The following is a 26355-nucleotide window of genomic DNA, read 5'->3' as shown; positions in this document are numbered from 1 at the left end:
GAGAACACAGTTCCGGCAATCTCAGCAGTCCACATTCTGGGGGTCGACAATTGGGCGGCCGACTTCCTCAGTCGGCAGGGCCTTGCCACAGGAGACTGGTCTCTCCATCCCGAGGTGTTCCTTCAGATTTGCTTACGATGGGGCACGCCGGACGTCGACCTCATGGCGTCTTGGTTAAACCACAAGGTTCCATCCTTTGTAGCCCGGTCCCGCGATCCCCTTGCGATCGCTCAAGACGCGCTAGTCATTTCATGGTCTCAGTTCCAGTTGCCCTATCTTTTTCCCCCTCTACCATTGATCCCTCGGGTCGTCAAATAGATTAAGACAGAAGGAGTACTGGTAATTCTAGTAGCCCCGGATTGGCCCAGACGCGTCTGGTACGCAGATCTAGTAAACCTGCTCGTCGACTCCCCCTGGAGACTACCGGACCCCCTCTCTTAGGGGCCTATTCTTCATCAGAGTTCTCGTTCTCTGAATTTAATGGAATGGCCGTTGAGGCCGCAGTGTTGAAGAAGGCGGGTTTTGCGGACAACGTCATCCAGACCCTAATTAGTGCCAGGAAACCCGTAACCTTGCGCATATACCACAGAACCTGGAGAACCTTTTTTCGTCACTGCGAGAAGGATCAGCTAGCTCCCATGTCCTTTTCGCTACCGGTCATTTTGGCCTTTCTTCAGTCTGGCCTGGAAGCGGGACTCTCTCTAGACACTCTCAAAGGCCAAGTTTCGGCCTTGTACATTCTGTTCCAACGTAACTTGGCTTTCCGTCCTCAGGTCAAGACGTTTCTACAAGGGGTGGCTCACCTGGCGCTGCCTTATTGCCTCCCCGGTGGATCCATGGGACCTTAATATGGTCCTGAGCGTCCTTCAGCGGCCCCCGTTTGAACCCATTCAGGACATTTCAGCCTCCCTTCTCTCCTGGAAGGTGACTTTTCTGGTGGCTGTTACCTCTATTAGGAGGGTTGCAGAGCTCGCAACCCTCTCTTGTCGGTCTCCTTTTCTGGTCTTCCAACAAGACCAGGTAGTGCTCATGCCAGTGCCCTCCTTTTTGCCAAAAGTAGTCTCCTCTTTCCACATCAATGAGGACATTGTTTTGCCTTCCTTCTGCCCGGCCCCAGTGCACCCACGGGAGAAATCCCTGCACAAACTGGATCTGGTCAGAGCTTTACGTGTGTACCTTTCTAGAACGGCTTCCCTTCGGCGTTCGGGCGCCCTGTTTGTCATGCCTGAAGGGCGTCGCAAGGGTCTTCCTGCTTCCAAGTCAACCATCGCCCGTTGGATATGTTCGACTATTTGAGGCATATCGCATCTTGGACAAATCTCCCCCTCCGGGGGTAAGGGCTCACTCCACCCGGGCGGTGGGGGCCTCTTGGGCTCTTTGCCATCAGACTTCATCTTCTCAGATCTGTAAGGCCGCAACATGGTCTTCACTTCACACCTTTTCAAGGTTTTACAAGGTCCACACTTATTCCTCGGCTGATGCCAGTCTTGGACTGAAGATTCTGTAGGCAGCGGTTGCCCGCAGTCATTCCTAGTCTGTGGCTATCTTTTGTTCTCCCACCCTAGGGACTGCTTTTGGACGTCCCATGGTCCTGTGTCCCCCAATGAAACTATAAAGAGAGAGGGATTTTTGGTACTCACCGTTAAATCTTTCTTGGAGCCTTCATTGGGGGACACAGCACCCTCCCTGATTTGGGCATAGGTACAGTTGGCCCTGTTGGGCATCTAATTTAGTTTTCACGGTTGTGCCCCGTTGGGCATTCCATAGTTAATTGTTTTATGTTCCTCCTACTGCTCTAGCCACTAACTGGTGAGCTTGGTGCCTGTAGGCGGGTGTATACTGTGGAGGAGGAGCTATTTCTTTTTTTGCCTATTGTCAACCTCCTAGTGACAGCAGCATACACCCATGGTCCTGTGTCCCCCAATGAAGGCTCCAAGAAAGATTTTACGGTGAGTACCAAAAATCCCTCTTTTATTCTGTGTCAGTACAATAATGGCGATACCACGTTTACATAATTTTTTTAATGTTTTGCTGCTTTTACACAATAAAAACTTTTTTAGAGACTTCATTTTTGCATTGCTATATACGAAGACCTATAGATTTTTTTTTTCTCCGCTGACTGATCTGTATAGCGGCTTGCTTTTTGTGGGACCAGATATCGTTTTCAGCTATACCATTTTTTTATTTTTATTCGACCTTTTGATCACGTTTTATTCCACTTTTTGTTCTGCAGTATGACGAAAAAGGCATTGTTTTATGCCACTATTTAAAAAAAAAAAATAATAATAATAATTTACGGTGTTCACTGAAAGGGGTAACAAGTGTGAAACTTTTAGGCCATGTGCACACGTTGAGTGTTTGAATTTTTTACCTCAGTATTTGTAAGCCAAAACCAGGAGTGGAACAATCAGAGGAAAAGTATAATAGAAACACGTCACCACTTCTGTATTTATCACCCACCCATGGTTTTGGTTACAAATACTGAGGTAAAAAAGTCACCAAATGTTGTTCACATGGCCTTATAGGCTGGGTCATTTCGGTCGTATCAATAGCAAATGTGTACCTTTTTTTGTGTTTCACATAAATATACCTACCATATTTATTGGTATAATAACGCTTTCATTTTTTTTTTAATATAATTTTACAATTTTTGTTAACTTTATATATATATATTTTTTTGCTTAGTCCCTGTATGGGACTTTTAACTTTTATTACTTTGATCACTGATATGCATTTGAGTGCATTATAGCTGTCATTGTTACACTGACCTAAGCCTCTTAGACCATACCCCTGGCATGATCTAAACAAGCTACCGAAGGTCGTTATGAGAATGATCGGGCCATCGCGATAACATCGTGGGGGTGCCGATCGCGTGGGAGAGGGAGCACCCTCCCTCTCCTATCTTCCCAAATGCTGTGATCAGTTGCTGCATTTAGAGGGTTAAACAGCTGGGGGCGCTGCAGGCACCGCTCCTCGCTGTGACAGTCGAGGCTCTGTTATCAGGTAAGCCGAACTCCTGGCGGCGATCACGCGGGTACAACTCCTGTGTCACGCAGGATCGCCATAACGTACTTAAGTCATGGTCAGGAACCCCTTCCCGACTATGACGTATAGGTAAGTCAGAGATCTTGAAGAAGTTAAAGGGGTTTTCCCAGGAACAAAGTACAGTACATTTTAATCAATAGATATTGATATAGAAAGAATTTCCACAATTGGATGTTTTAAGAAAATCTGTGCTGAGATAATCTTATAAATGTGCCCCTGCTGTGTACTGTGTAATGGCGGTGTCTGACTGTACAGGAACATGGTCTGATCATACCACATCTCCTGGGCAGGGGGGAAGCAAAAGAGTATACAGACAGAACCAGCTGCGATTTCAGCTGTCCTTTCTGTGAGGTAAAACATTTTCTGCTTGTTTTTAAATATATTTTACCTCGTCGAAAGAAGCAGCATGGTATCGCAGCTATCTTGTCTGTATACTCTTTTGCTTCCTCCCCTGCCCAGGAGATGTGGTATGATCAGACCATGTTCCTGTACGGTCAGACACAGCCATTACACAGTACACAGCAGGGGCACATTTATAAGATTATCTCAGCACAGGAACATTTTATTTTTTTAACACATCCAATTGTGGAATTTATTTTTATTCATAGATCTACTGATTAAAATGTACTTTGTACTTTGATAGAGTTTGAGCTGAGAATCATTACCATAATCGGCCCGATTCTCTGGCATGAGAGAATCTAAGGGAGTGTGAACGAGCAGATTCCTTCTAATATACAGGACAAAATAGTTCAGCATGCTGCATTGTTTCATCATGTAAAATGTCAAATACCAGGAAGGAAACTGGAATAGGGTGTATGGGATGCCGCTGACCTCCGTCATGTGACAGACCCATCAATGAAAATCATTTTGATGGTGTGGTACCGTATGACTGAGCGGAACAACAGAGTTAAGAAGTGCCAGTGTGAACCTGATCTAATATAAATAATATAAAATTGGGAAGTAAGTGGAGCTAGGGACATCATGTCTACAGGTAGCTGTGTAGCCATGTTCAATATGCCGGTATCATATATATACAACCCCTGGCAAAAATTATGGAATCACCGGGCTCGGAGGATGTTCATTCAGTTGTTTAAAGTTGTTGAAAAAAAGCAGATCACAGACATGGCACAAAACTAAAGTCATTTCAAATGGCAACTTTATGGCTTTAACGCTAAAAGAAATCAAGAAAAAAAATGTGGTACTCAGTAAGGGAAATTTTTTTTCAGACCAAGCAGAGGGAAAAAATTATGGAATCACTCAATTCTGAGGAAAAAATTATATATATTTTCTCAATATCTGACATGACAGAATAAACCTTTCCCGTTTTAGGTCAATTAAAATTACCATAATTTTTAATATTTGCCAAATGCCAGAATAATGAGAGAGTGTTGTAATGCATTTTTATTACTTACTGCAAAGTAAAAAGTTTACATACATTTCATTATTATTTTGTACCATTGCCCTTAAACTGAGTGACATGGGTCAAACGTTGGGAATATCCTTCCACAAGCTTCTCACAATAGTTGGTCGGAATTTGGGCCCATTCCCCTTGACGAAACTGGTGTAACTAATCCAGGTTTGTAGGTCGCCTTGCTCGCACTTTCCTTTTCAGCTTTGCCCATAAATTTTCAATAGGATTGAGATCAAGGCTTTGTGATGGCCACTCCACAACATTGACTTTGTTATCCTTAAGCCACTTTGTTACCATTTTGGCCGTATGTTTCGGGTCATTGTCCATTTGGAAGACCCATTTCCGCCAAAGCTTTAACTTCCTGGCTGATGTCTTGAGATGTTGCTTCAGTATTGCCACATAATCTTTTCTCATGATGCCATCTATTTTGTGAAATGCACCAGTCCCTCCTGCAGCAAAACAACCCAACAACATGATGCTGCCACCCCATGTTTCACAGTTGGGATGGTGTTTTTAGGCTTCCAAGCTTCCGTTTTGCTCCAAACGTAACCATGGTCATCATGCCCAAAAAGTTAAATTTTAGTTTCATCACACCACAGGACATGTCTCCAAAAATTAAGGTCTTTGTTCCTGTGTGCATTTGCAAATATTAATCCGGGTTTTTTGTTTCTTTTGGAGTAATGGCTTCTTCCTGGCAGAGTGGCTTTAGCCCATGTTGATACAGTACTCGTTTCACTGTGGATATTGACACAATTTTACCAGCTTCCGCCATCATCTTCACAAGGTCTTTTGCTTTTGTCCTTGGGTTGATATGCACATGTCGGACCAAAGCACGTTCATCTCCGGGACACAGAACCTGTCTCCTTCCTGAGTGGTATAATGGCTGGACATTCCCATCTTGTTTGTACTTGCGTATAATTGTTTGTACAGATGAACGAGGCACCTTCAGGTATCTTGAAATTGTACCCAAGGATGAGCCAGACTTGTGCAAGTCCACAATTTTATTCCTGATATCTTGGCTGATTTCTTTAGAATTTCCCATGATGCTACACAAAAAAGCAGTGTGTTTCAGGTGTGCTTTAAAATACATCCTCAGGTGTATCTCTAATTAACTCAGATGTTGCCAAAAAATCAGAAGCTTCCGAACACATGACATCATCTTATATGCAGTCCAGAATTGTATAAAGGCATAGTAATCTTAATGTATGTAAACTTGACTTTGCAGTAAGTAATAAAAATGCCTTAAAACGTTCTCTCTCTCTCTCTCATTATTCTGGCATTTGGCAAATATTAAAAATTATGGTAATCCTAATTAACCTAAAACGGGAAAGGTTTATTCTGATTTCATGTCAGATATTGAGAAAAACATGCATACAGTATGTGTCTTTTTATATAGTGTATGTAAACTTCTGGTTTCAACTGTATAATGATATATAATACTCCCACTGAGAACAATTAAGCCTTTTTCAATTGGCTAACAAAAGTAAAATATGTACAAGATTAGTATTTTGTATTTCCCACTAACTCACTAGAACGGGACAGTTGCACGATACCAGCTGATATTGTGAATGGGACAGGTGCCCTACAGGTATTTGAGAAGTGAACGGAGCAGGTGATGTCCCATCTATTATGTAGAAGTGAGCGGATAGGACAAAGGGACAAATCATTAAAGGCTGTAAAAGGCTTACTACTGGCTAAATGTAAGACACATCCTGGTCAAATTGCATGACACTGCAATTCTATTCTAGCTGGAAACCAGGGACGCCATCAGGGCATTACTACCCTTACTGGCATATGGGGCCTGTGAGTAGAGAGGCCCAGAACAGCTTCCCCCACCCTCTTCTGCTCACCGGGCCCCAGAGGCAGGATTCTGCCAGTTCAGTTACTGTACGTGCGTCCTAGGATGCACGTTCAATTGAAATCTATTGCCGTTCAGGAAGCTTCCACCACTGTAATAGTTAACAGCCGCCAGCCAATATCAGGCCGGCAGCTGATGTCAGCGCACTCATCGCCAACATGACATCGCTGTCTTGTGCCGGCGACCGTGCCTTGGATTTTGGGAGAACCAGGTGCCGCTAGACCGCGGCAGGGTGGAGTGACATATGGGGGAGGGAGGCAAAATATAATCAAATACAAAACGTAAATCAGTAGAGGAAGAGGGGTGCTCGTAGCAAAAGCGTTTCTGAAAAAATTCATTATTTGTTGCTGTTAAATATTAATTATGGATATTCATTTTTATTCTGAATTCTATACCTGTACATTGCAGAAGCCTCATGGTAGGTCTTGCTGACAAGACATTCAGGCTATTCTTGGTTCAGTGTAAGTTAGTGCTATATATGAAGAACAGATGCAATGAGGGGCCTATATAACCCTGTAAGCCATAGGGAGGGGCTCTCTTGGACACACGGCACCAGACCGAGGCTCTACGTGTGAAGGAAGCAGATGACATGTAGGCCCTGACACACGTGTTGGACACAGACAGACGCAACCTACCATCCAGGAAACGATGGGTGAATCTATGGACAAATGGACAATCACTTTAACGATTTCACCTATTTTATGTAACTACTGCAGTTATTCTTTTTAATGGACAAGCCAAGAATAAATCGATACATTTTTTTTATAAGAGTATTGTGATATATTCTTTGAACAATCGCATCTGGTTAACAGTCCTCCATATAAAATATACTTAAATAAGTATATTTTAACAGTTGCAACCTAAAAAGAGTATTTGGTATTATAAGAAATGTTTAATAGGTTAAAGTAGGGCCTGGCCAAAATAGTCTCCTTGTCCTGGTAGTGGCTTATAAAACCTTTTGGCTAAAACAAAAGCTGCTAGCTATGCATATGATATGGTGTTCGATGGGAACTGTTAATGTGTGATTGGTGAGGATGTGGTGCAGAAGTGGAGTTTTTCCAAGAGTGGGTGGTGGGACTGTGGAAGGTTCGAGTGGTGGAGGCGGAGCTGGGGTGAAGCTTGGGTAGAGTCTCTAGGGGGCCCAAAAATTTTACCAGTATAGGGCCCTGAAATTTCTCCTGCTGGCAGCTACGGTACTTCCGTTCCGCCTTTTCAGTTCAGTGCCCTTCAGGACAAATATGGTATTTTATACTTTATCATTTTAGGCTAGGTTTATGCTGGCATTTCCGAATTCTGCTGCTCTGCTCAGTCATACCACACCTCCATCATAATGAACAGCTATACTGGGTCTGTCACATGACTGAGGCCAGAGGCACCTTAAAGAACCCGTTGACTAGAGTGACATCGGTCAGGTTTCTTCCATGTCATTTGTTATTTTTACATGGCAAGTCACACTATTCTGTCCTAGGAGAAATCTGTCCTGGAGGCTCCAATGTGTACAATGTGGATGTGACCAGAGCATTACTGAAGTGGCTCACTATCAATCACTTTCAAAATTGAACTGTCACTTGCCGTAATTATAATAAAAATGTGTGTACAGTATGTGTGTGTATAGTATAATATATATGCGTATGTATTTTAACCTGGTCTAGATGCCTCCACTCTCTGGAATCTGGCATGGTCTTCCCCCACCTCTCGAATGCTGAGTTATAGTCTCCTCTTCTTGAATGCAGATCTAGTCTTATTGGTCAAGGGGTCGGATCCTCTACTCCTCGGGCATCTTCATGAGAATCACATCCTCTTGAATAATAAGACTAGATTTACATACAAGGAAGAGAAGGGACATATCTCTGGAACTGAAAAGTGGAAACATTTAGACCATTTAAAAAGAAAATACATATGGAAAGCAACAGGTGTTCAGTAATACCAACTTATTTTAATTTTTAGACCTTCATGGCAATCCTGACATTGCAATATTGCACATTAGTCGGGCAGCACCGTGGCCCAGTGGGTAGCACTGCAGCCTTGCAGCGCTGGGGTCCTGGGTTCAAATCCCACCAAGGACAACATCTGCAAGGAGTTTGAATGTTCTCCCCGTGTTTGTGTGGGTTTCCTCCGGGTTCTCCGGTTTTCTCCCACACTGCAAAGACATACTGATAGGGAATGTAGATTGTGAGCCCCAATGGGGACAGTGCCGATAATGTCGGTAAAGCGCTGTGGAATTAATGGCGCTATGAGTAAAATAATAAATAAATTAGTCCAATGATGGTCACACGATTTGTGGAGGTGGGTACAGATTGCATATACCGTAAATACAGTCTAGATCTATTTTCCATTATTCTAAGCATCTTTACGTGTAATTGAAGTATTTAGCAGAACACTAATGTGGCCGCTTCCTTGTGTACTGTGCCTTTGGCATTAGCATATGGGAGCATCATTTTGTTTTTCATCTGATCTGCTAGAATGCTTTTCCTGGGAGATGTCTCCCAGAGGGGGAAGGCAGCACGCCGGGGCTGTGTACTAAGGAGGAGCAGCAGATCTCTGTTCTGTGATCTACCAACACTGTTACCATGGCAACAAATACCGGCAGGGCAGGGGACTGAGCTGTTGCTATGGTGTCATGAGAGCAGAAATTCTGCCGGAAAAGATTTAATAATTAACCCGGTCTGAAGTAAACATGAAATGCTTATTTTGAGGTGTTAAAGGTCTGCTAATGATTATATATATCTTATTTTATATATCTGTCTAATATTTCTCTTGATTTTTAGTGCTCAGGCTATGGTGGATGGAAGTTGAGGCCTAGTGTTGTATTTTATTATGCGTGCACAAGTTGCCATCACAAGACGGGTGATGCTTTGAACCTGCGATTGGGGCAATTTGGCTATTTTATAATACTGTTTATTTCTGGGCCCTTTCCCAGCATGGGCGGCAATGCACAGACACTGAAGCCTCTGAAAGTTGTGGTTTTATCAGGCCTCCTCCTCCCCCGCTCCTTTATGGCTTCAAATCGGATTATGACACTTCTTGAAAGCTTGGCAGCTGAACAGAAATCTTCTTATCTTGCTCCTTCTTGTAAAGCAGCAGGCATGATCCCTCACCCAGAAATCTGGTTATTGAGGGAAATATTCAATGTTATACACCCTCCGCTCCATGACCCTCCTTGTGGAGGAGTCTTCCAGACCCACTGTCTGATCGGGCGTGGAGACATGTATCTACACGCCTACCCCTCTTATGACTGATGTCGAGGCCCAGCGGGTAGACTTGTTAGCCTTTTAGATGCTGTCCTTGGCAACTATGCCCTTCTCAGTTACCAACTGTCTTGGATTTCTGGGAACACATGGGCCAAAAGGGAGTTGTTTATGTAAACCCTGCTCAAAAGTAGGCATTTGAGGTTATTACTGGACAAGGTGGTGCGTTCATCGTAGGGGTATGGCTTGGGGTGTTGCTTAAAAATATCCTTCACTTTGCTGTTACCATAATACGCGCCCACTTTTCACCCACAAGTTGGCAAGTAAAATATGCAACACATTTTTCCCACGTGAACATACCCTCCGTTTCATATATATAATATTTCATACTGTATATCTAAATTATGATTGAGAGACTCTTACAAGTCCATTAAGTGTGTGCGGAGCACATTATGAATCCCGTGTGGGTTTACACCCTGAATCAGTTGGGAATTTTGCAAAAATAGTGCATGGATCAGGCGTGTGTGGTTTCTAAAAGCACATAACATGGTCTTTTGGGATTTGCTGATACTGTGTATGGAAAGTATTTGTAATGTATTATTGAGCATTGCATTTTGCTCCTGATAAATATGGTCCTACTGAAGAGTAGAATAGACACGTTCAAAAGCAATACCTTCTATTTTAGACACACGTAAGCCACTGATAGTCCTTTAAATTGTTTTTAAAATATTTAGGAGTGGAAAATTTAATTTTCAATACATTTTATGCAAAAAAAAAAAAAAAAAGGTTTATTGCATTTGTAGTAAGTCAGCTGGAAATAACAAAATAAACATATGATCCATTATCACTGGAGTAATGCTCTATGGACATCCTAAAAACAAGTAAAAACCTTTTTTTTCCCAAATGTCATAACCATATCAAAAATATATACGTTTAACGTTTAATCAATGAAGTTAGTTATAAAATGACTAATTTTAAAAAATGGTGGCATTGTTTAGTTTGGATGGAATTGCCCCAGGATTATAATTTCCTGTGTAGATCATAAATTGGTAAATTGGTGGAGATCTCACCTCTGGGGCCTATATCAAGGAAGCGGAAACCAAGTGTCATCCATATGCCAATTCCAGGTCGCCATACCCCCATTCTGTTCAGTATTTGTGACTCTATTGATCTCTGTATGAGTTCCGACTCTAGCGGAGTGCTGCAAAGTGCTGTATGGCGCTACTTCATGTTTCTGAGTTTGTCCCTGCAAGGGCCTTGGTTTTGTGATGTGCAGCGTAATAACATAGGTATTCTGGGTTCAGTATATCTTTTTGTGGCACTAACAAATGTGTGAAAAGTAGTTTTTTAATTTTGAGATTTTGATGGATTAGAGGACGAATATAGTGCAGATTAAATTACCTATTTTTTTGGTATTTGTGAGTGAACAGTATTGGAACGTACTCTTTGCTTCTTTTTAGAATTGTGGATAGGTGATATAGAGAATCATGATTCTGCCCATAGCCCATGTTTGTTGCCTGCTCTACTCGCTTTTTATTTTGTTTTTCATATGAAGTTGTAATCTAGTGGCATCCTGACACAGAAGCTCGTTGGAAAATATATGGCGAGTGCCCGGATAATGTTCCTCTGCTGTTTTCTTTCATCATGTTGATAACCATACCTGGGGATTAATGTCTTGTATTTCTACTTTCCTGCCTTATTTCCGTTCTTACTGAATGATGGCCGTAATGTTATCCTTCTGTGAAAGGCAATAAAAGCTTATACAGGAGAGACTGGTATAGGAGGACTAGTTACCTGCGTTTTTAGGAAAAAGAGCTGACAGACTATTGTGGAATCCTGGCAACGGGTAATCCATTTCTATTTTCGGAATGCCGTTTTAATGAGGCTGCAAAGCTGCTTACCAGTAGTGTGGTTTTAGTCAATCAGCATTACAAATAGCAGTGAGCGCGTGTACATTGGGTAACCACATTTATTTCTAAAGTACCCCTGAACTCTTGGGAGGATTTGTAATTCCCTTAATTTGAAGATTTAAAGCTGCATTCATTAAGTTTTGCTCAGAATTCATTTACATTCCTCCAGTGATTTCCACCTTTTTTATTCTTTAAAAGTGTTTGTTGTGTTGCAGCGCTTGAGACAACATCCTTGAGAATAATGGGGTTTCTATTCCTTTTTTCAATATAGAGGTGGCCAAACAAACTTTTGATTGAATAGAAGTTGGAGAAGAGAGCACCCCTACTGATCACACACTCGCCTCATGTGGTTCTCGATTGATCTGCCACATCCTACATAGTAATTATCCTCCTTGTGCCATCATGCATCTCTATGCACTCCTGTCTGCCCATGCCTTATAGTTACAGATTACTTGGTGCTTTCTTTTGATACTTTTATTAAAAATAAAATCCCTACTGTGTATATATAACTATATAAAATATGGGGTTTGATTAACGCTTAGGCATGTGAACTTTTGGTTTATAGGATTTACAGCTTAGGACATTTTTTAATGTTCTTACGCTAACAAGTTTTTTTCTTGACCCCTTTTTAATATCGCACATTTTAGACTTTAATGGAAGTCTGTCAGCACAAACTGACAGTATAAATTAAGAATATAGCCCCTATAAAAACTGAAACTAAAGTTTATTGAAACGTGCTAATTATGGGGAAAAAAGTTGTGAAATAATGGGAGATCGGGGATTTAACTCAATTTTTGCTTTCTTTCTTTCCTTTCTTTTTATTTTTTTTTTATTTTCACTCAACAAAATGACAGGTCTGCTTCATGGGTCAAGCCTTTTGGGGTGTTTTATTTGTGGCAATTCAAAAGCCACAACTTTTTTTTTTTTTTTAAATTAATTCCCAGTGGTGAACTGAATACATATAGTGTTATTTTTCATTTTGAAAATTTAAAACACATTTTACGGGGGAAAAAAAGGCAATTTTATGCTGCCGCATTCTGACAATATGATCTAATAAGCAGATGGTTATGGCTGACCTGTGAGCCATTTCGTAGCCATCAAAGAAAAACCGTTTGCCTACATAGAAATACATGCGGTCATGCTCTGGCAAGGTGAGTTGACTGCCAGTCTGAGATTCTCGTCCGTCTGACTGCGCCCTAAATGTTTTAAATTGTTCCACAAGGCCCCGTTTGCAAAGTCTGTGAGCGGTGCCTCCGATATATGCCATAAAGTATCACTACCATCTGTGCCGAAATATACACTCTTTAGCGGCGTTTTCTGGGGAGACTAAAGAGTGTCAGTATCCTTTTAACATACTTTGGGAGATTAGCCGGGTTGCCTGTTACACTTTTCTCAGCAAAATTATCCGTGTTTTTTTTCTTTGCAGTAGAAGCCAATGGACAATTTCATTTTTATATTTTATTATACTATTAGTTCTGATCTTCCATTAGGAGGCAGGTGGTCAAAAAATATATTTAAAAAGTGGCTGTGGGGGAAACCTGTTTTTAAAAAGACATAAAGGAGTGTGAAAAATAGTGAAAAATGCACTAATGGGTCAGTTCTATGATACAGTGATGAAGCTGCTTGTATAACCTATACGTGCACTTGATCTAAAGCTTGTTTCACACTGCGTCTGTGCACCTGGCCTACAGTATATGTCAAGAATTTTTCCAATGTATACTGTACGATTTCCATAGGTGACCAGTCACCTGACGGAGACCAAAGTGTGTTCTTTCCGCCTCCATTTGGCCAGTATGCGACTGATTTTGCTATACAAAGGAACTCTGCAAAGAAACATATACAGTACTGTGTGATGTACGATTGTTTCCAATGGGTCCCTATGGTGGTCGGATGCCTCGTCATCAGTCCTGCCTGTGGCAATCATCAGACACCTTCCTCCTGAGAGTATGCTTTCGACAATGGCCACCAAGCTAAGGTTTCACCCCCCCCCAAAAAAAAGTATTGCTCTAATTAGATTATATCTTATTACTACTCTTAACAGTCATTCAGCAGGTCCTTTTTCCTTCCCATTAGTCTGCCATACTTCAGTGTCCTGAAACTTACTTATTATTAGGATTTCTATAACAAGGATACTTTATTGTATATCCAGAGGAATAATTGCATCTTTACTCTTCGTATTTTTTCTGCTTTTTTTTTAAATGATTTATGGAGAAACTTTTCACACAAAACGTGAATAACCATTGCTTCTATTTTCAGATTACTTGTGCACCCCAGAAGAGAACATTTACAAAATTGACTTCACCCGCTTTAAGATCCGTGATATGGAGTCTGGAACAGTCCTATTTGAGATCACAAAGCCGCCGGCGTCTGGTGAGTGATAGAAAACACAGGCTGCCTTTGTTCTGCTTGATTGCGAGAAGCGAATCAGAGTGACGGCCATTAGAAAGACCATAGAAAGTTCAAAATTTATTTTGTATTGTATATGATACACCATTCCTTTATATGCTAGATCTGCGTGACTCCAGACTAGACTACAATATCTAGTCTACGTGACTCGATATTGTAGAGGTGGATGCAACGTGCACTGCTTCTACAGTATCTCTACAATATCTGGCTCCAACATAGATTTCTCTTGAAATGTAAAGGCATTGCATCTGATTACCTCATTCTTTACAAACCCCTATTGAAAACAATCAAAAAAACTAAATTTGCCATTTACTTTCTGCTCTGCCGCATCTGAAGCGAAGCTGCTCTGCCAGAACTCCAGAAGATTAATTTTCATGCCGTCGCCCCAGGTACTGAGCCGCTTTGGAAAAACTCACTGTATCCAAAAGCAAAACTTCCATCACATCGCTTTGTCAATTTGCAAAAATACATTGGCTAGGGATTGAAGCTTCTCCTGTTAGTGCTTTTGCGGTTTCCTCAATCACCCTGTCCCTCAGGATCTATGGCACTGCTCATCTGGAGCTTCTGGAATCCATGGACGGTACTATTGTAACAGGCTCTAAATGTTGCGGATTCAATGCTGCTTATCTGCTGCGTTTTCACAACATGTCTGCTGCGTTTCCGCTTCAAAATCCACTTGTTACATACGGATTTTGTGAATTTCACACTATGCATTGCAAGAGTGAAGACTGCAATAAAATCCGCACAAAAAATTGACATAATGTGGATTTTAAAATCCGCACAGCAGGTCCATTTATGTGCAGCAAACTTCAACAACATGTAAATAAGACATTTTTTAAAATCTCAGTAAAAGGCCTGTGTTGCCCTGCAACAATGTGTTCTGGCTCAGCCAGTGATTTTCTTGCTTCATTTCATCTCACGTCAACTGAGCGGCGCCTTCTCTTCCTGTCTGCTCTATGGATCGGGTGTTCCTGCCGGCGTCATGCTGATTGACAGCTGGCTTCCCGCAGTTGGGTAACGGGGAGCCGGATGTAAATCAGGATGACCTCTTCAGTGACAGTCTTGGCAGAAAAGACTGGAAGAGAAGGCGCTGCTCTATTGACGTTATGTTACCGGAAGCAGCAGAATGACCGTCAGGAATGTTTTGTGACCGCTCTGTGCTGGCAGAGATTGTCGCTGTGTACATCAGGCAGGAAGTCAGCTACTAACTACTTGTAAGTTTTTGGCCCCATAACCAAAAATAACAAAAGTCCCAGGATAGCCACAAGTGTATTATACCACATTTCTTCTGCATGGAAATCTACATGGAAAATCGGCAACATGTGCACCCGACCTTTCTGCCAATAACAGGAGTTGATTACAATTGCTGCTACAATCTGTTTGGGGAAAGAGCAGTTATTTTAAATGGGTTTTCCAGGCTTGCGATATTTAAAGGGGTTCTCCGGTGAAAACAAATGATCACCTATCCACAGGATGGGTGATAACTTATTGATCAGCGTAGGTCCGACTTTTGGGAACTGCATTGATCACCAGAACAGGGCACTTTTATCACCATTCATTTGAAGCAACAATGCACGTTCTCGACTGCTGCTCCAGTCGACTCTTATGGGGCCTGCTGAGCGCTGCACTCCATGCTTTCTGGCAGCCCCATATAGTTAAAATGAGTGGAGGGCAGATGGGGTGGCAGTGCGCATGCTCAACCAACAGGGATAAAGGAACCCCATTGGGAATAAAAATTCCCCATTCTGCTGATTGGTGGGACAATCGGAAAGTTATCACCTATCCTTTGGATAGGAGAATAAAAGGTTGTCCTCTGAAAACAAGGTAATGACCAATGCTGATTTTTTTTTTTGTAGATTTTTTTCATTTTAAGATTCTGGTGCTTTTTATTTTGCAATTTGTTCATTGCTAAATGTAGATCTATTTCTTTATATCTTGTAGAGCGGGAACAAGATAAAAAGGATGTGGATCCAAATGCAGGTAGATTTGTAAGATATCAGTTCACCCCTGCTTTCCTTCGACTACGTCAAGTTGGAGCCACGTGAGTAACTACCCCATTTTCACTTATTTGTATTATGTGACTGACTGTGTGACTGTTCACTTGCATACAGTTTTGTTATTGTCGGCAGCACATCTTTGATGGCATCACATCACCCGGTGCAATCAAACAGTTTAATGTCCACATTAAAAATGCAATAAAATGAGCCTTTGTCACTTGATCGAAGGATATGTTTACATGAACCTAATGGTGAATGAATTCTTTTCAGCCCGATCTTTGGGTCGTGTAAATTATAATTCAAAGAATTTTCAGGGATTCTCAGACGGCATGACACAGTGACAGGCTTCTTCCTTGCAAACTGCTGTACTTCAGCATTTTTGAGAAAACCTAGGCCCCAATTAATCAAAGGAAGATTCCTGGTGAAAAAAAAGTTGCGCAAAAAGTTTTGCACTTTAAACGCCAGCTTTGCCCAGATCCACCAAAACGGACAGAGCTGGGGCCCAACAGGGACGTGACGCCGCAGCTCGTCTAATTCATGACAAGTTGTGAAGTGCCTTATGCCAGAAACCTTACTCCAGTCACTGACTGAAAAAAGATTAGTGCAGAAGCGCACATCACATGTCAAACATGCCTCTTAATAAATCCGAAACGTCTGGCTTCAACACGCCCCTCACCAAGACTGGCATGAACGTCACCGATCATAATGAATAGGGATCATAGTTTTAAAGAAGATTTGGGAAAAAAATCATGGGGGCAGCTTGTTTGGGGCTTTTCAATGTCTGGTTTGGTTTGTTTGACAAGTCTCTACTGTGGCGGATTATAAAGAGGGAGCCCATCTCTGCTAGAATCTACTGAAAAGTCCCCTTTTAAGTGGTTAATAAAAGGGTAGTGTTAAACAATAAAAGCATCATAAACATTTTGCATTAGTGATGGACATTATTCTTTCATGCCAACATTTTTTTATTACGGTTTGGAACTTTAAATGGTTTGTTCTCTAACTTGTCCCTTATATTGCTGTAATTAGAACGTCTACTACACTTTAATAGCCTAGGATCACTCGTTTAAAATAAATTGTGCAAAAGAAAAATAAAAAAAAATCCTCCAAGTTGAATGGAACTAACCTGTATGTCAAAATGGTTTCAAAGACCTGAAACTTGTCCTGCACAAAAAACATGGTCTCAATGTGAAAATGAAAACTTACTCTAATAGTAGGTTCCCATCTTGTGACATTTACGGTATATGGGCAGGATGTACCATAAATGTCGGATGGATGCGGGTCCCACTATATTGAGAGCAGAGCATGGTGTTGCGTGCAGCCAGGAACAAAAAAGGTGGTCACACAAAAAACTTGGTCCTTAAGGCCCAAACAGAACTGCTTCTTAAGAGGATAATTTAAACATTTATTTCTATTTTTAATGCTCATGTAACTGGTCTGTCATCTGTTGGGACCTCCGCCTTTGATGCAGGCTCAGGAGCTGAGCTTGCCTCGTTGCTGGCAGATGTTCACCTGCCTTTAATAGCAGTGAGCAATTAAAACTTTCATTGTGGGGGTGCTCTCTTCCAAGCACTTTTGCACTCCATCCTTCCTTTCTCCCTCGCAACAAAGTTTCAAGTCCCTCGAGGGGACTAAAAAAAAATTGCTTAAATATAAGAAATTAAAAACTAGAAACACTTCTTCTTCCACCATTGGAACTACACTTTCAAAATAATCATATGTAGTGTTATTGTGTTTGTAAAAGTCTGATATATCAAAATATAACATACACCCAATGAGTAAACCCCATAATAAAAAAAAAAAAAAAAAAAAAAAAAATGGAATTGCTAGAATTACATTTTTTCTCTCGCTGCAACACTCCAAAAAAGACATTTAGAGGCAATCAAAAAGTCATATCTGCCCCTAAACTGTACCCATAAAAACGTCAGCTCGGCATATAAAAAACAAGCCCTAATACAGCTCTGTTGGTGTAAAAATTAGAACATTACAGGTATTGGAAAATGGGGACTCAAGCAAAACATTTTCTACTTTTTAAATAAAAAAAATTAAATACATAAACAAATTTACAAAAGAATTGCAAATTATTATTATTATTTTTAATTTTACCACACTTGGCATTTCTATTTTCTGGTACATTGACTATTAAATTGAATGGTGTTTTTTGTGGGAAGAGTTGTCGACTTGAATGATAAGCCCGTCTATAGCTATGTTGATTGGAAAATAAAATGTTTTGGCTCTTGAAAGAAGGGAAAGAAAATAAAGAGATCACAAAAATGGAAAATCAGTCTGGAAGGCATTAATATCAAAAACGCTCCCAAATTCAGAGCTGATGTAGACTTCCCGCTATATACTCACTGGACAGGTCTCTTTAAAATTCAAACCACTTCATGTACTTGCGCTGTTGGCTGTCTTAAACAATATCCAGGAATGGCCACATAAAACTGCAGGAGTTCATTGCCTGTAAGGAAAACTGACCAGTCCTGATTTAAAATTAGATAAAAAAATAACTCACAAGACGGATCACAAAATGCTAAAGTATAGAAAACCCGAAAGACTTGTAATAACACAAAATAATAAAAAATATGCTAAAACAAGATCCCCCCCCCAAAAAAACATTATTTATAAAGTTAGGTTTTTTCTAGGTAGTTTCTATTTATAATTGTCCCACAGAAATTTATTTCTTCAATGTTTATGGACAAAAAAGTAAATGTCAAACTGTATGCTGTCAAAATCTGGTATCAACAGACTCGTTTCCAAATTAAAAGCAAAAAAATTCTAAAACACAGAAATGCACTCCATTTAGTGGTTTGCCATCTAATTGTTAGACAGAGCGTTCACATAAATGGCTACAGAAATATCCAGGTCTGTGCTTTATTAGGTACTGTACAAGAGCAAGAGAACTGCATCTGTGCAGAACAACTAGTACATGGACTTACTCTAGGTTGCTAGGTATATCATTCACTAACTATTCTAAACCAGTACCAAGGATTGTTTGGCTGCTGTCTCTAACATCATGTCCTCCCTCTATCTTAAACTGAATCTCTCCAAAACTGAACTTCTTGTGTTTCCCCCCCTCTACTAACCTAACTCTACCTAACATCGAAATTACCTTGGAGGGTTCAACCATAACTCCCAAGCAGCACACCCGCAGCCTTGGGGTCATATTCGACACTAAACTTTCCTTTACTCCCTATATCCGATCACTCACTCACTCACTCTTGTCACCTGCACCTTAAAAACATCTCCAGAATCCGATCTTTTCTCACTTTTGAAACTGCTAAAACTCTTACTGTTGCTCTTATTCACTCTCGTCTGGACTACTGCAACTCTCTTCTGATCGGTCTCCCTCTTACCAAAATTTCCCCTCTCCAATCTGTCCTGAATGCGGCAGCCAGGGTCGTATTTCTGTCCAGCCGCTTTACCGATGCCTCCACCTTGTGCCAGTCATTACACTGGTTACCCATTCGCTACAGGGTCCAATATAAACTCATTGCTCTCACCCACAAAGTTCTCCACAGTTCTGCACCACCTTATATCTCCTCTCTCATCTCAGTCTATCGTTCTACACGTGCCCTCCATTCCACAAATGACCTAAGACTAACATCCCCCATAATCCGAACCTAGCACCTCCGTCTCCAAGACTTCTCTCGTGCTGCGCCAGTTCTCTGGAATGCTCTACCCAGACGATCCGATTGATGCCTAGCCCCGATGTCTTCAAGCGCGCTTTAAAAACCCATCTCTTTAAACAAGCCTACCACCTCAAATACCGAGTAAACTAACTTTCCCCTGTTCCCTCCTAAATACTATTCAGAATCTGCTCCCTACTGTTCATCTGTCTCTACACCCTCCATGCACACGATAACTGCACTCGGCAATTGAGTATTGCACTTGAACATACAGGCTGATGACCGGATCATACAGCTTTATATGATAATCCCAACTTATTATAATTGCCTGACCTGAAATAACAAGCACTTTCCATCTATTGTGTCCCCCCATTTCCTTGTAGATTGTAAGCTTGCGAGCAGGGACCTCACTCCTAATGTAACTGTTTAAACTGTCTCACCTTGTATTGAATTTATTGTTTGTACATGTCTCCGCTTAATTGTAAAGTGCTGCGGAATATGTTGGCTCTATATAAATAAAAATTATTATTATTAATCTTATTTTTAGCTATCTAATTCGAATTTAAAGATGCTGTCCACTACTCTTACGTTGATGCCCTATTCTTGGGATAGGTCAACAATGTCTGACCGTGGTCCAACACCCGGCACCCCTGCTGATCAGCTGCTATCTGTGTCGGTGGCCGCCGGCTTGAAGTACTTGCTTGTGGAGCTTGCTGTCTACTTGTAGTGGCTGGGGCTTGTTACTGCACATCCGCCTCCTATTGATATGAATAGTAGGCGGATGTGCAGTACCCTGCGTCAGCCATTATAAGTAGAAATCCAGCTCCGCAAGGAAGAACTTCCGGCCGCCGACACCGATAGCAGTGCCCACTTCGTAAAGACGACAAAAAATGAGCACTAAATATAAAGGCCCATATCTCTAAAACGGTGTGGCTGATTTAAATAAAAAAAATAAACCTGCATACTCGAGGAAGCAGCAGGTATAAAATAAGTGCAACAAACTGGGCATTTTTGACCTGGCAACAGGATCTCTTTAAAGGGAACCAGTGACTTGCTTAAATAACTTTAAATACGGTACCTTGTAAAAATCCCTGACCTCTCACGATTCTTCTGCTGTTTTCTATTTTGCACTGGGCTATTCCTTTGCAGAGAGATTCCCATTGATTGTTTTTAAAGTTCCGTATGTGAAATCTCTGCCTTGATGTCCAACAGGGCGTTTCCTCAGTCTTCTCTGGGGACGTGCACTTTCACGCCTCCTTCTCAGATTCTGCCAATCACAGCTCGGCGGCTTCTGAGACTGCCAGATGAGTGGCTGAGCTGTGTCTGTGAGGGAGAGGTCAAAGCACACATCCCCCAAAAAAGACAGAAGAAACGCCGACTTGGACGGCAAAGCTGAGATTTCATAGGGCACTCCAGAAGAAACCAATATCTCTGCAATGAACAACGGAAAAGAGCTCCAGAATCATGAGAGCTTGAATTTTTACAAGACATTTACCTCATTATTTTTTTTTTTTTTTAAGCAAGTGACAGGTCTTCTTTTTTGAGTCTTATTTATTGTGCATTGAAAAGTTCTGCAATGTTGTAATATACTTTTGTATAATTTTCACACAATTAGGATGTAGGACCTTTGCTTGTGCAGTGGGCATCTTATGTAGCTTTCTCTGTTTCCCGAGATTTCCAGTGTAGGAACTTCAGAATCCTCTCCAGCTATACATCTGATATTTCTTTCTTTTTTTCCAGGGTTGAGTTTACAGTCGGTGATAAACCTATAAATAACTTCCGAATGATTGAGAGACATTATTTTCGTGATCAGCTTTTGAAAAGTTTTGACTTTGAGTTTGGGTTTTGCATTCCCAGCAGTAAAAACACATGTGAACATATCTACGAGTTCCCACAACTTTCAGAAGACCTCAGTGAGTATTGCTCCACCGCTTTATGTGCTCTATCCTTCAAAATATCAGAACGAGAAGAGCATATTTTTCTATATTTAGTTTGTATAGTGTTATAGATCCTACACTTCCCAGAAGGCAGAGACTTTTGATAAGTAAGGACATACTTATCAACTGTACTTTATAGTGGCTTCATTCCATGCTTTGTGCTTCATTCACCAACCTCCAACTGTGCACGTACAATACTTCACGTAAAAGCTAAATGTGCCCCTATAACCACTATGTATTAGAGAAAACAATCAATATAAATTATTCAGTAGCTTAAAGCTATAGATTTATTGGTATGGGAGTAGTATCTAAATGAAATATTACAATAAGTGGCTTGGCTACTTTGATTTTCAAGCACTTTCTTTGTCCTATGTTGCTGGGAATAATGAAACAGATGAGTGACATTACTATATTAGTAGACCCCATGGTATAGGTTTCTATGTCATTATTCTTCTGTCTAGTTTGCTATTTTATATCTACCCTAAAAAAAATATATTTACATGCATTTTGCATCCACAGCTCCTAGAAGTTTGTTCCAAGTATCTACTATTTCAGTAAAATAATTTCTTACATGTCTTCTGATCTCATCTCCTCTTCCCTACTAATTTCACAATATGTCCCCATCCTTATTTTTAGTATTTTAATAACTTGAAAAATGTTTATCTTATATGACCACATACAAAACATTTCTTTTTTAGAGAATCTTTGTCACTAGACAGGTTAATGTGACTTCTCTGTTTTATGTTGGCCTATGTGACTAAATTAGCAGTCATATAACCATTTTATATGCCTTGTTCCCCTCCCCATATTTTTTTGTGATGTGCGAGATCCTGAGCTCTTTTCTGTCCTCTGTCTTACGCTTTTATTTTTTGTATCTCTTTTTTTTTTTTCCTATTTTGCAGTTCGTGAAATGATCATCCGTCCCTATGAGACACAATCAGACAGTTTCTACTTTGTGGACAACAAGCTAGTGATGCACAACAAGGCAGATTATTCATATAGTGGGGGCCCTTGATCCTGCTGTCTAAAACAAAACAAAAAAATCTCAAAAAATTGAAGCATTGAAAACAATCCCCTTCCCCTTTAGAAGCTATGTAAGGGATCGTACACAATTTCATGTAGGAAACCAATCCAAGCAACAAGATCGTTTGCCAATAGAAGTTATCCGACTGAATCTATATCTGTCCCTTCACTCCCCAAGCCGCCTAGCACACTGAAATGCAAGAACCTTACTAACGCTCCACCTTTGGTATGGACGCCTTCATAGTGATTTCAATGCCATCAACAAGAATGTGGCGATGAACACGTTGTGAATAGTTTGAAAAACAAAAGTACCCGTGTCTTGTTCAACGTAACGGGTGTCCTCCTGGAACAAGGACTATTATTAAACACCATTCCAAGTTTGTCGTAGGACTGATCTTTGTCATCTCACTTGGGCACGTTGTCTTGGGATTGATCGTTCCCATGGGACAGACAGTTTTCCTCTATGTATTTATTAAAAAGAAATAATGAAAAACACGCAAGAAGTCCTGATGTGATGTGTCCGCTTGGACCAGGCCGTTGTTAAGGAAATCCAAGCCAAAGATTGAATCTGTTCTTCCTCGTAGGCTTGCACTTGTTAGTGTTCCTTCAACGTAAAAGTACAATTAAATATTGCAGGTTTTCAACTAGCAATTTTTCCAAAATAACAGTCAGGCATGATAAAAAGTTTCCTGGTTTTAGGCAGCACTATAGAACGCAAGAAATAAAACATTTCTAAGACAGTGCAAATATGAAGAAACGGGGGGGGAACACACAAACCCATTATACCAACCAGCTTTGTGGGGAGAATATATTTTTGAGAGTGGAAAAAATAAATGCAAGTGGGTAGGATAGTGGTATAAATGGGAGGATACGTGTGTTGGCAGTCACACTGGTACTGTCTTGCTTACAAGACTATGTAGTGTTCTCGTTGACTGGAAAAGGGACTTGTTCCATTATGTACTCCGTTCACCAGGTATTTGGTGACATAAGCAATGATTAATGATGTCACCTAATTAATGGACTCTGATGAATACACTTTCGGCCAGAAGATGCGTGTGGTGCATTTTTTTTTTCTTTAGCAATTGTGTGAGGAGGTAATCTACATACTTTGTATGTGTAATGAATATGCCTGTATAATACAATGTACATAACACAGTATATTGAATTGTATGAGATTTCTAGTACAATGCTGAACCCGAAGTCTGTTGACCTGTCTAATACTTGACTGTCTATATATTGTATATGTGTTACACCGGTTGAAGTGATGTAAATTTTGGTGGGCCTCAGGATGCCAGTGTTACGAAAGTAACCTGGGTTTCTCTACAGAATGTTACTTATCACTGTGTGGTACAGTGTCCACCTCCTATTCAGCGACCATGTCACATGATTTGATGTGACCAATTAGTATAATTAGACTTTTAAGTAATTTTACTTGTCTCTCAGGTGTGATTTCATCTGACAATGTTCTTTGACCATGTAAAGTTATTAAGGTTGCCATACACTTTAGATCATAGACGGTTGAACAAACTTTGAGTGAATCAGTTGTTGCGTCAACACCTATTTCAGACAATATTGGCCGGTAGGCGAGTTACAGTCGATGCCACAAGTGACATGTTATAGGAGTACACGCGAGTAGTCATTAAACATGGTCTCCTCCCCTGTGGGATGTTCTTTCAGGGACAGTGGTTTGTGTATCGACAAGTGACCCATGTATAGTCAACTACCAGTGACTATTTGATGAAAAGTTCAAACTTGGCCAACTTATTTTTGGATGATGATGAAGATATGTCATTGGTCAGCTAAATGTTCTCATCTAAAAGCCAACTGACTTTGGTTTGTTTTTATAAACTTTGATCTGTTGGGTATGGCCACCTTTAGAAAATAGAGAAACATTCCAAAACTGTTGACCCTATTGTTCACCCCTTTGTTGTATTTTTTTCAGTAGCTTTTCTTTTTTGGTTTTATTCCATTTGATCAGGGCTTTGGCACCTGACTGTTTGGCTATAATAATACAATACTACTAGAAAACCAGCTCCTGGATTGTAGAATAAGTTGTCTGTTAACCCTTTCTTCTTTCTTCTTCTTTTTTTTAAATAAAGGTGTTAGGGTGTTTATTCCTAAAATGACAGATACATTCTCCATCTTGTCTTAGGTTTTTTCCAGGTAGAAATGCAAAATGTAACTTGTGTATTACTGTCCGATGCATATCTAACAAACCCACGTTCTTTAGCTTGTTTTGTAATAGCTACTTCATTCTCCATACTCTTACTGATCTGGTAGAATCCATTCATTTCATTGCAATAATGTCAGGATCACTTGTCATTTTGCAACCCATAAACAGCTGAATCAGTATTTTCTATAATCTTTAAATCTTCAAACACTGGAATGAATAAAAAAGTATGTAATTGATCCATTTTTTTGGACAAATGTCCTGATTATCTCCAGCTACTGGGAACTGACTGATTAAAACAGGCTGAGATTTCCTAGTCTTCAGTGCAGACCTGCGGGAAGCTTTCTGCTGTAGCCTCATACCCAGAGAGAAAGCAAGCATACCCACTCCTCCGAAACGCTATCTACGACTTCTCACAGAATTAATTTTTTTTATCAATCATTTGCTTCTTTAAGTAACTTTCTAAAAGATATTCATTAAAAATTAACATTTTCTACATGATACTGTTGCGTAGTGTCTGGATGTTCTTTATTTAGCTGAGTGCTGTGCAAAAAATATACAAATCCATTGAAGCTCCTGTTTCTAACAACATTAGGGAGGCCTTGTTGATTTTAATTTAGTATTTAAAAAAAAAAAAAACCTGTGTGCATGCTCTAAAAATAAACAACAAATGGAAATCAATGGGGCCCCTTTGCTTCCATTTAACTCAACAATGGACCCAATCCTAATCATGTTTCTGTTCTAAAAGGAATGCAATTGATAAACAGAATGTGAACAGGTTCCTAATAGTGATAAGCGAGCATGTTCGGGTGTTTTCCTACTATCTTCAGCGTGCTCGGGTGTTATGTTTTAGTCGTGCTGTGTGCATGATTTGTGACTGTTTCACAGCTTTAATACATGTGAGGAATGCCTGTTTCTTAGGCATTCCTCACATGTATTAAACCTGTCAAACAGTCGCAAATCATGCACACAGCACGACTAAAACATAACACCCGAGCACGCTGAAGATACTCGGCGAGGGTTAACCGAACATACTCGCTCATCACTAGTTCCTACCTATTACATTATCTCATTACCGCACATCACGATAACATTAGCAGAGGTATGTGTGCATCAAGCGCCTCTTACTTGCTAATAAACCAGATCTCCCCAGCTATCCATGGAATCTCATCTCAGCGTTACTGTGGTACTAAATGGCAGCCTTCACTATCTACGTGAAGATTATTTTCGTTTTAACTATTACAACTCTTTATAAATGGCTACTTTTTTATTTCCCAAAACTGTACCAACCTGTCCATGGGATTGGGGTGTGTCTGTTATTACAGCTAAGCTCCACTGAAATCTATAAGGATATGTGCACGTGATTTCATTAAACTCCGGTGAACCTGTAGAGTTTTCTTCTAAGCTGAGCCTGCTTCAGGAAACGGCGTTTTTTGTGGCATTTTTAAAATGCTACAGAAGACGCCAGGTGTCCTATATCTTCCTTTTTGGGCTCCACACTTCTTTATTTTATTTGTGGTGTCATCTAAGGGGTAGGCCCTTGAAGAATGGACCGGTCACTTATTTTAACCACTTCTTGTGTTTGGAACCCTGAAGCAGTTAAAAGATGATCCAAAGACTGAAATATGATGGACAAGCTGTTTTGACATATAAATGCGTATGTTAAATCTTTTGACCCTTTTTAGAGTGCGTTTTCAGTTGGGTTCACTATGGACCCGCAAAAAAAAAACCCTGTTGTGTACATACCCTGGGGTCAAGCTACAATACTACAGCCAAGCTGTACACAG

The 26355-nt window shown here is 40.6% G+C and overlaps 1 protein-coding gene across 1 annotated transcript in view; it reads left to right on the top strand.

Annotated features, from left to right (window-relative positions):
- The window catches only part of UNC119 (unc-119 lipid binding chaperone), a 48264-nt gene extending 23193 nt beyond the window's left edge, over positions 1-25071 (top strand). The window contains exons 3-6 of the mRNA XM_073667851.1: positions 13669-13782; positions 15760-15859; positions 21179-21351; positions 22278-25071. Of these exons, the coding sequence (XP_073523952.1) occupies positions 13669-13782; positions 15760-15859; positions 21179-21351; positions 22278-22390 (500 nt within the window). The 3' untranslated portion in view covers positions 22391-25071. The remainder of the gene's footprint in view (positions 1-13668; positions 13783-15759; positions 15860-21178; positions 21352-22277) is intronic.
- Positions 25072-26355: the final 1284 nt, after the last annotated feature.

The sequence above is a fragment of the Phyllobates terribilis genome, unplaced genomic scaffold (assembly GCF_046119375.1).
Source record: "Phyllobates terribilis strain yellow unplaced genomic scaffold, ASM4611937v1 Scaffold_2__4_contigs__length_985480577, whole genome shotgun sequence".
Lineage (NCBI taxonomy): Eukaryota > Metazoa > Chordata > Amphibia > Anura > Dendrobatidae > Phyllobates > Phyllobates terribilis.
This window is presented reverse-complemented; position numbering and strand designations above follow the sequence as displayed.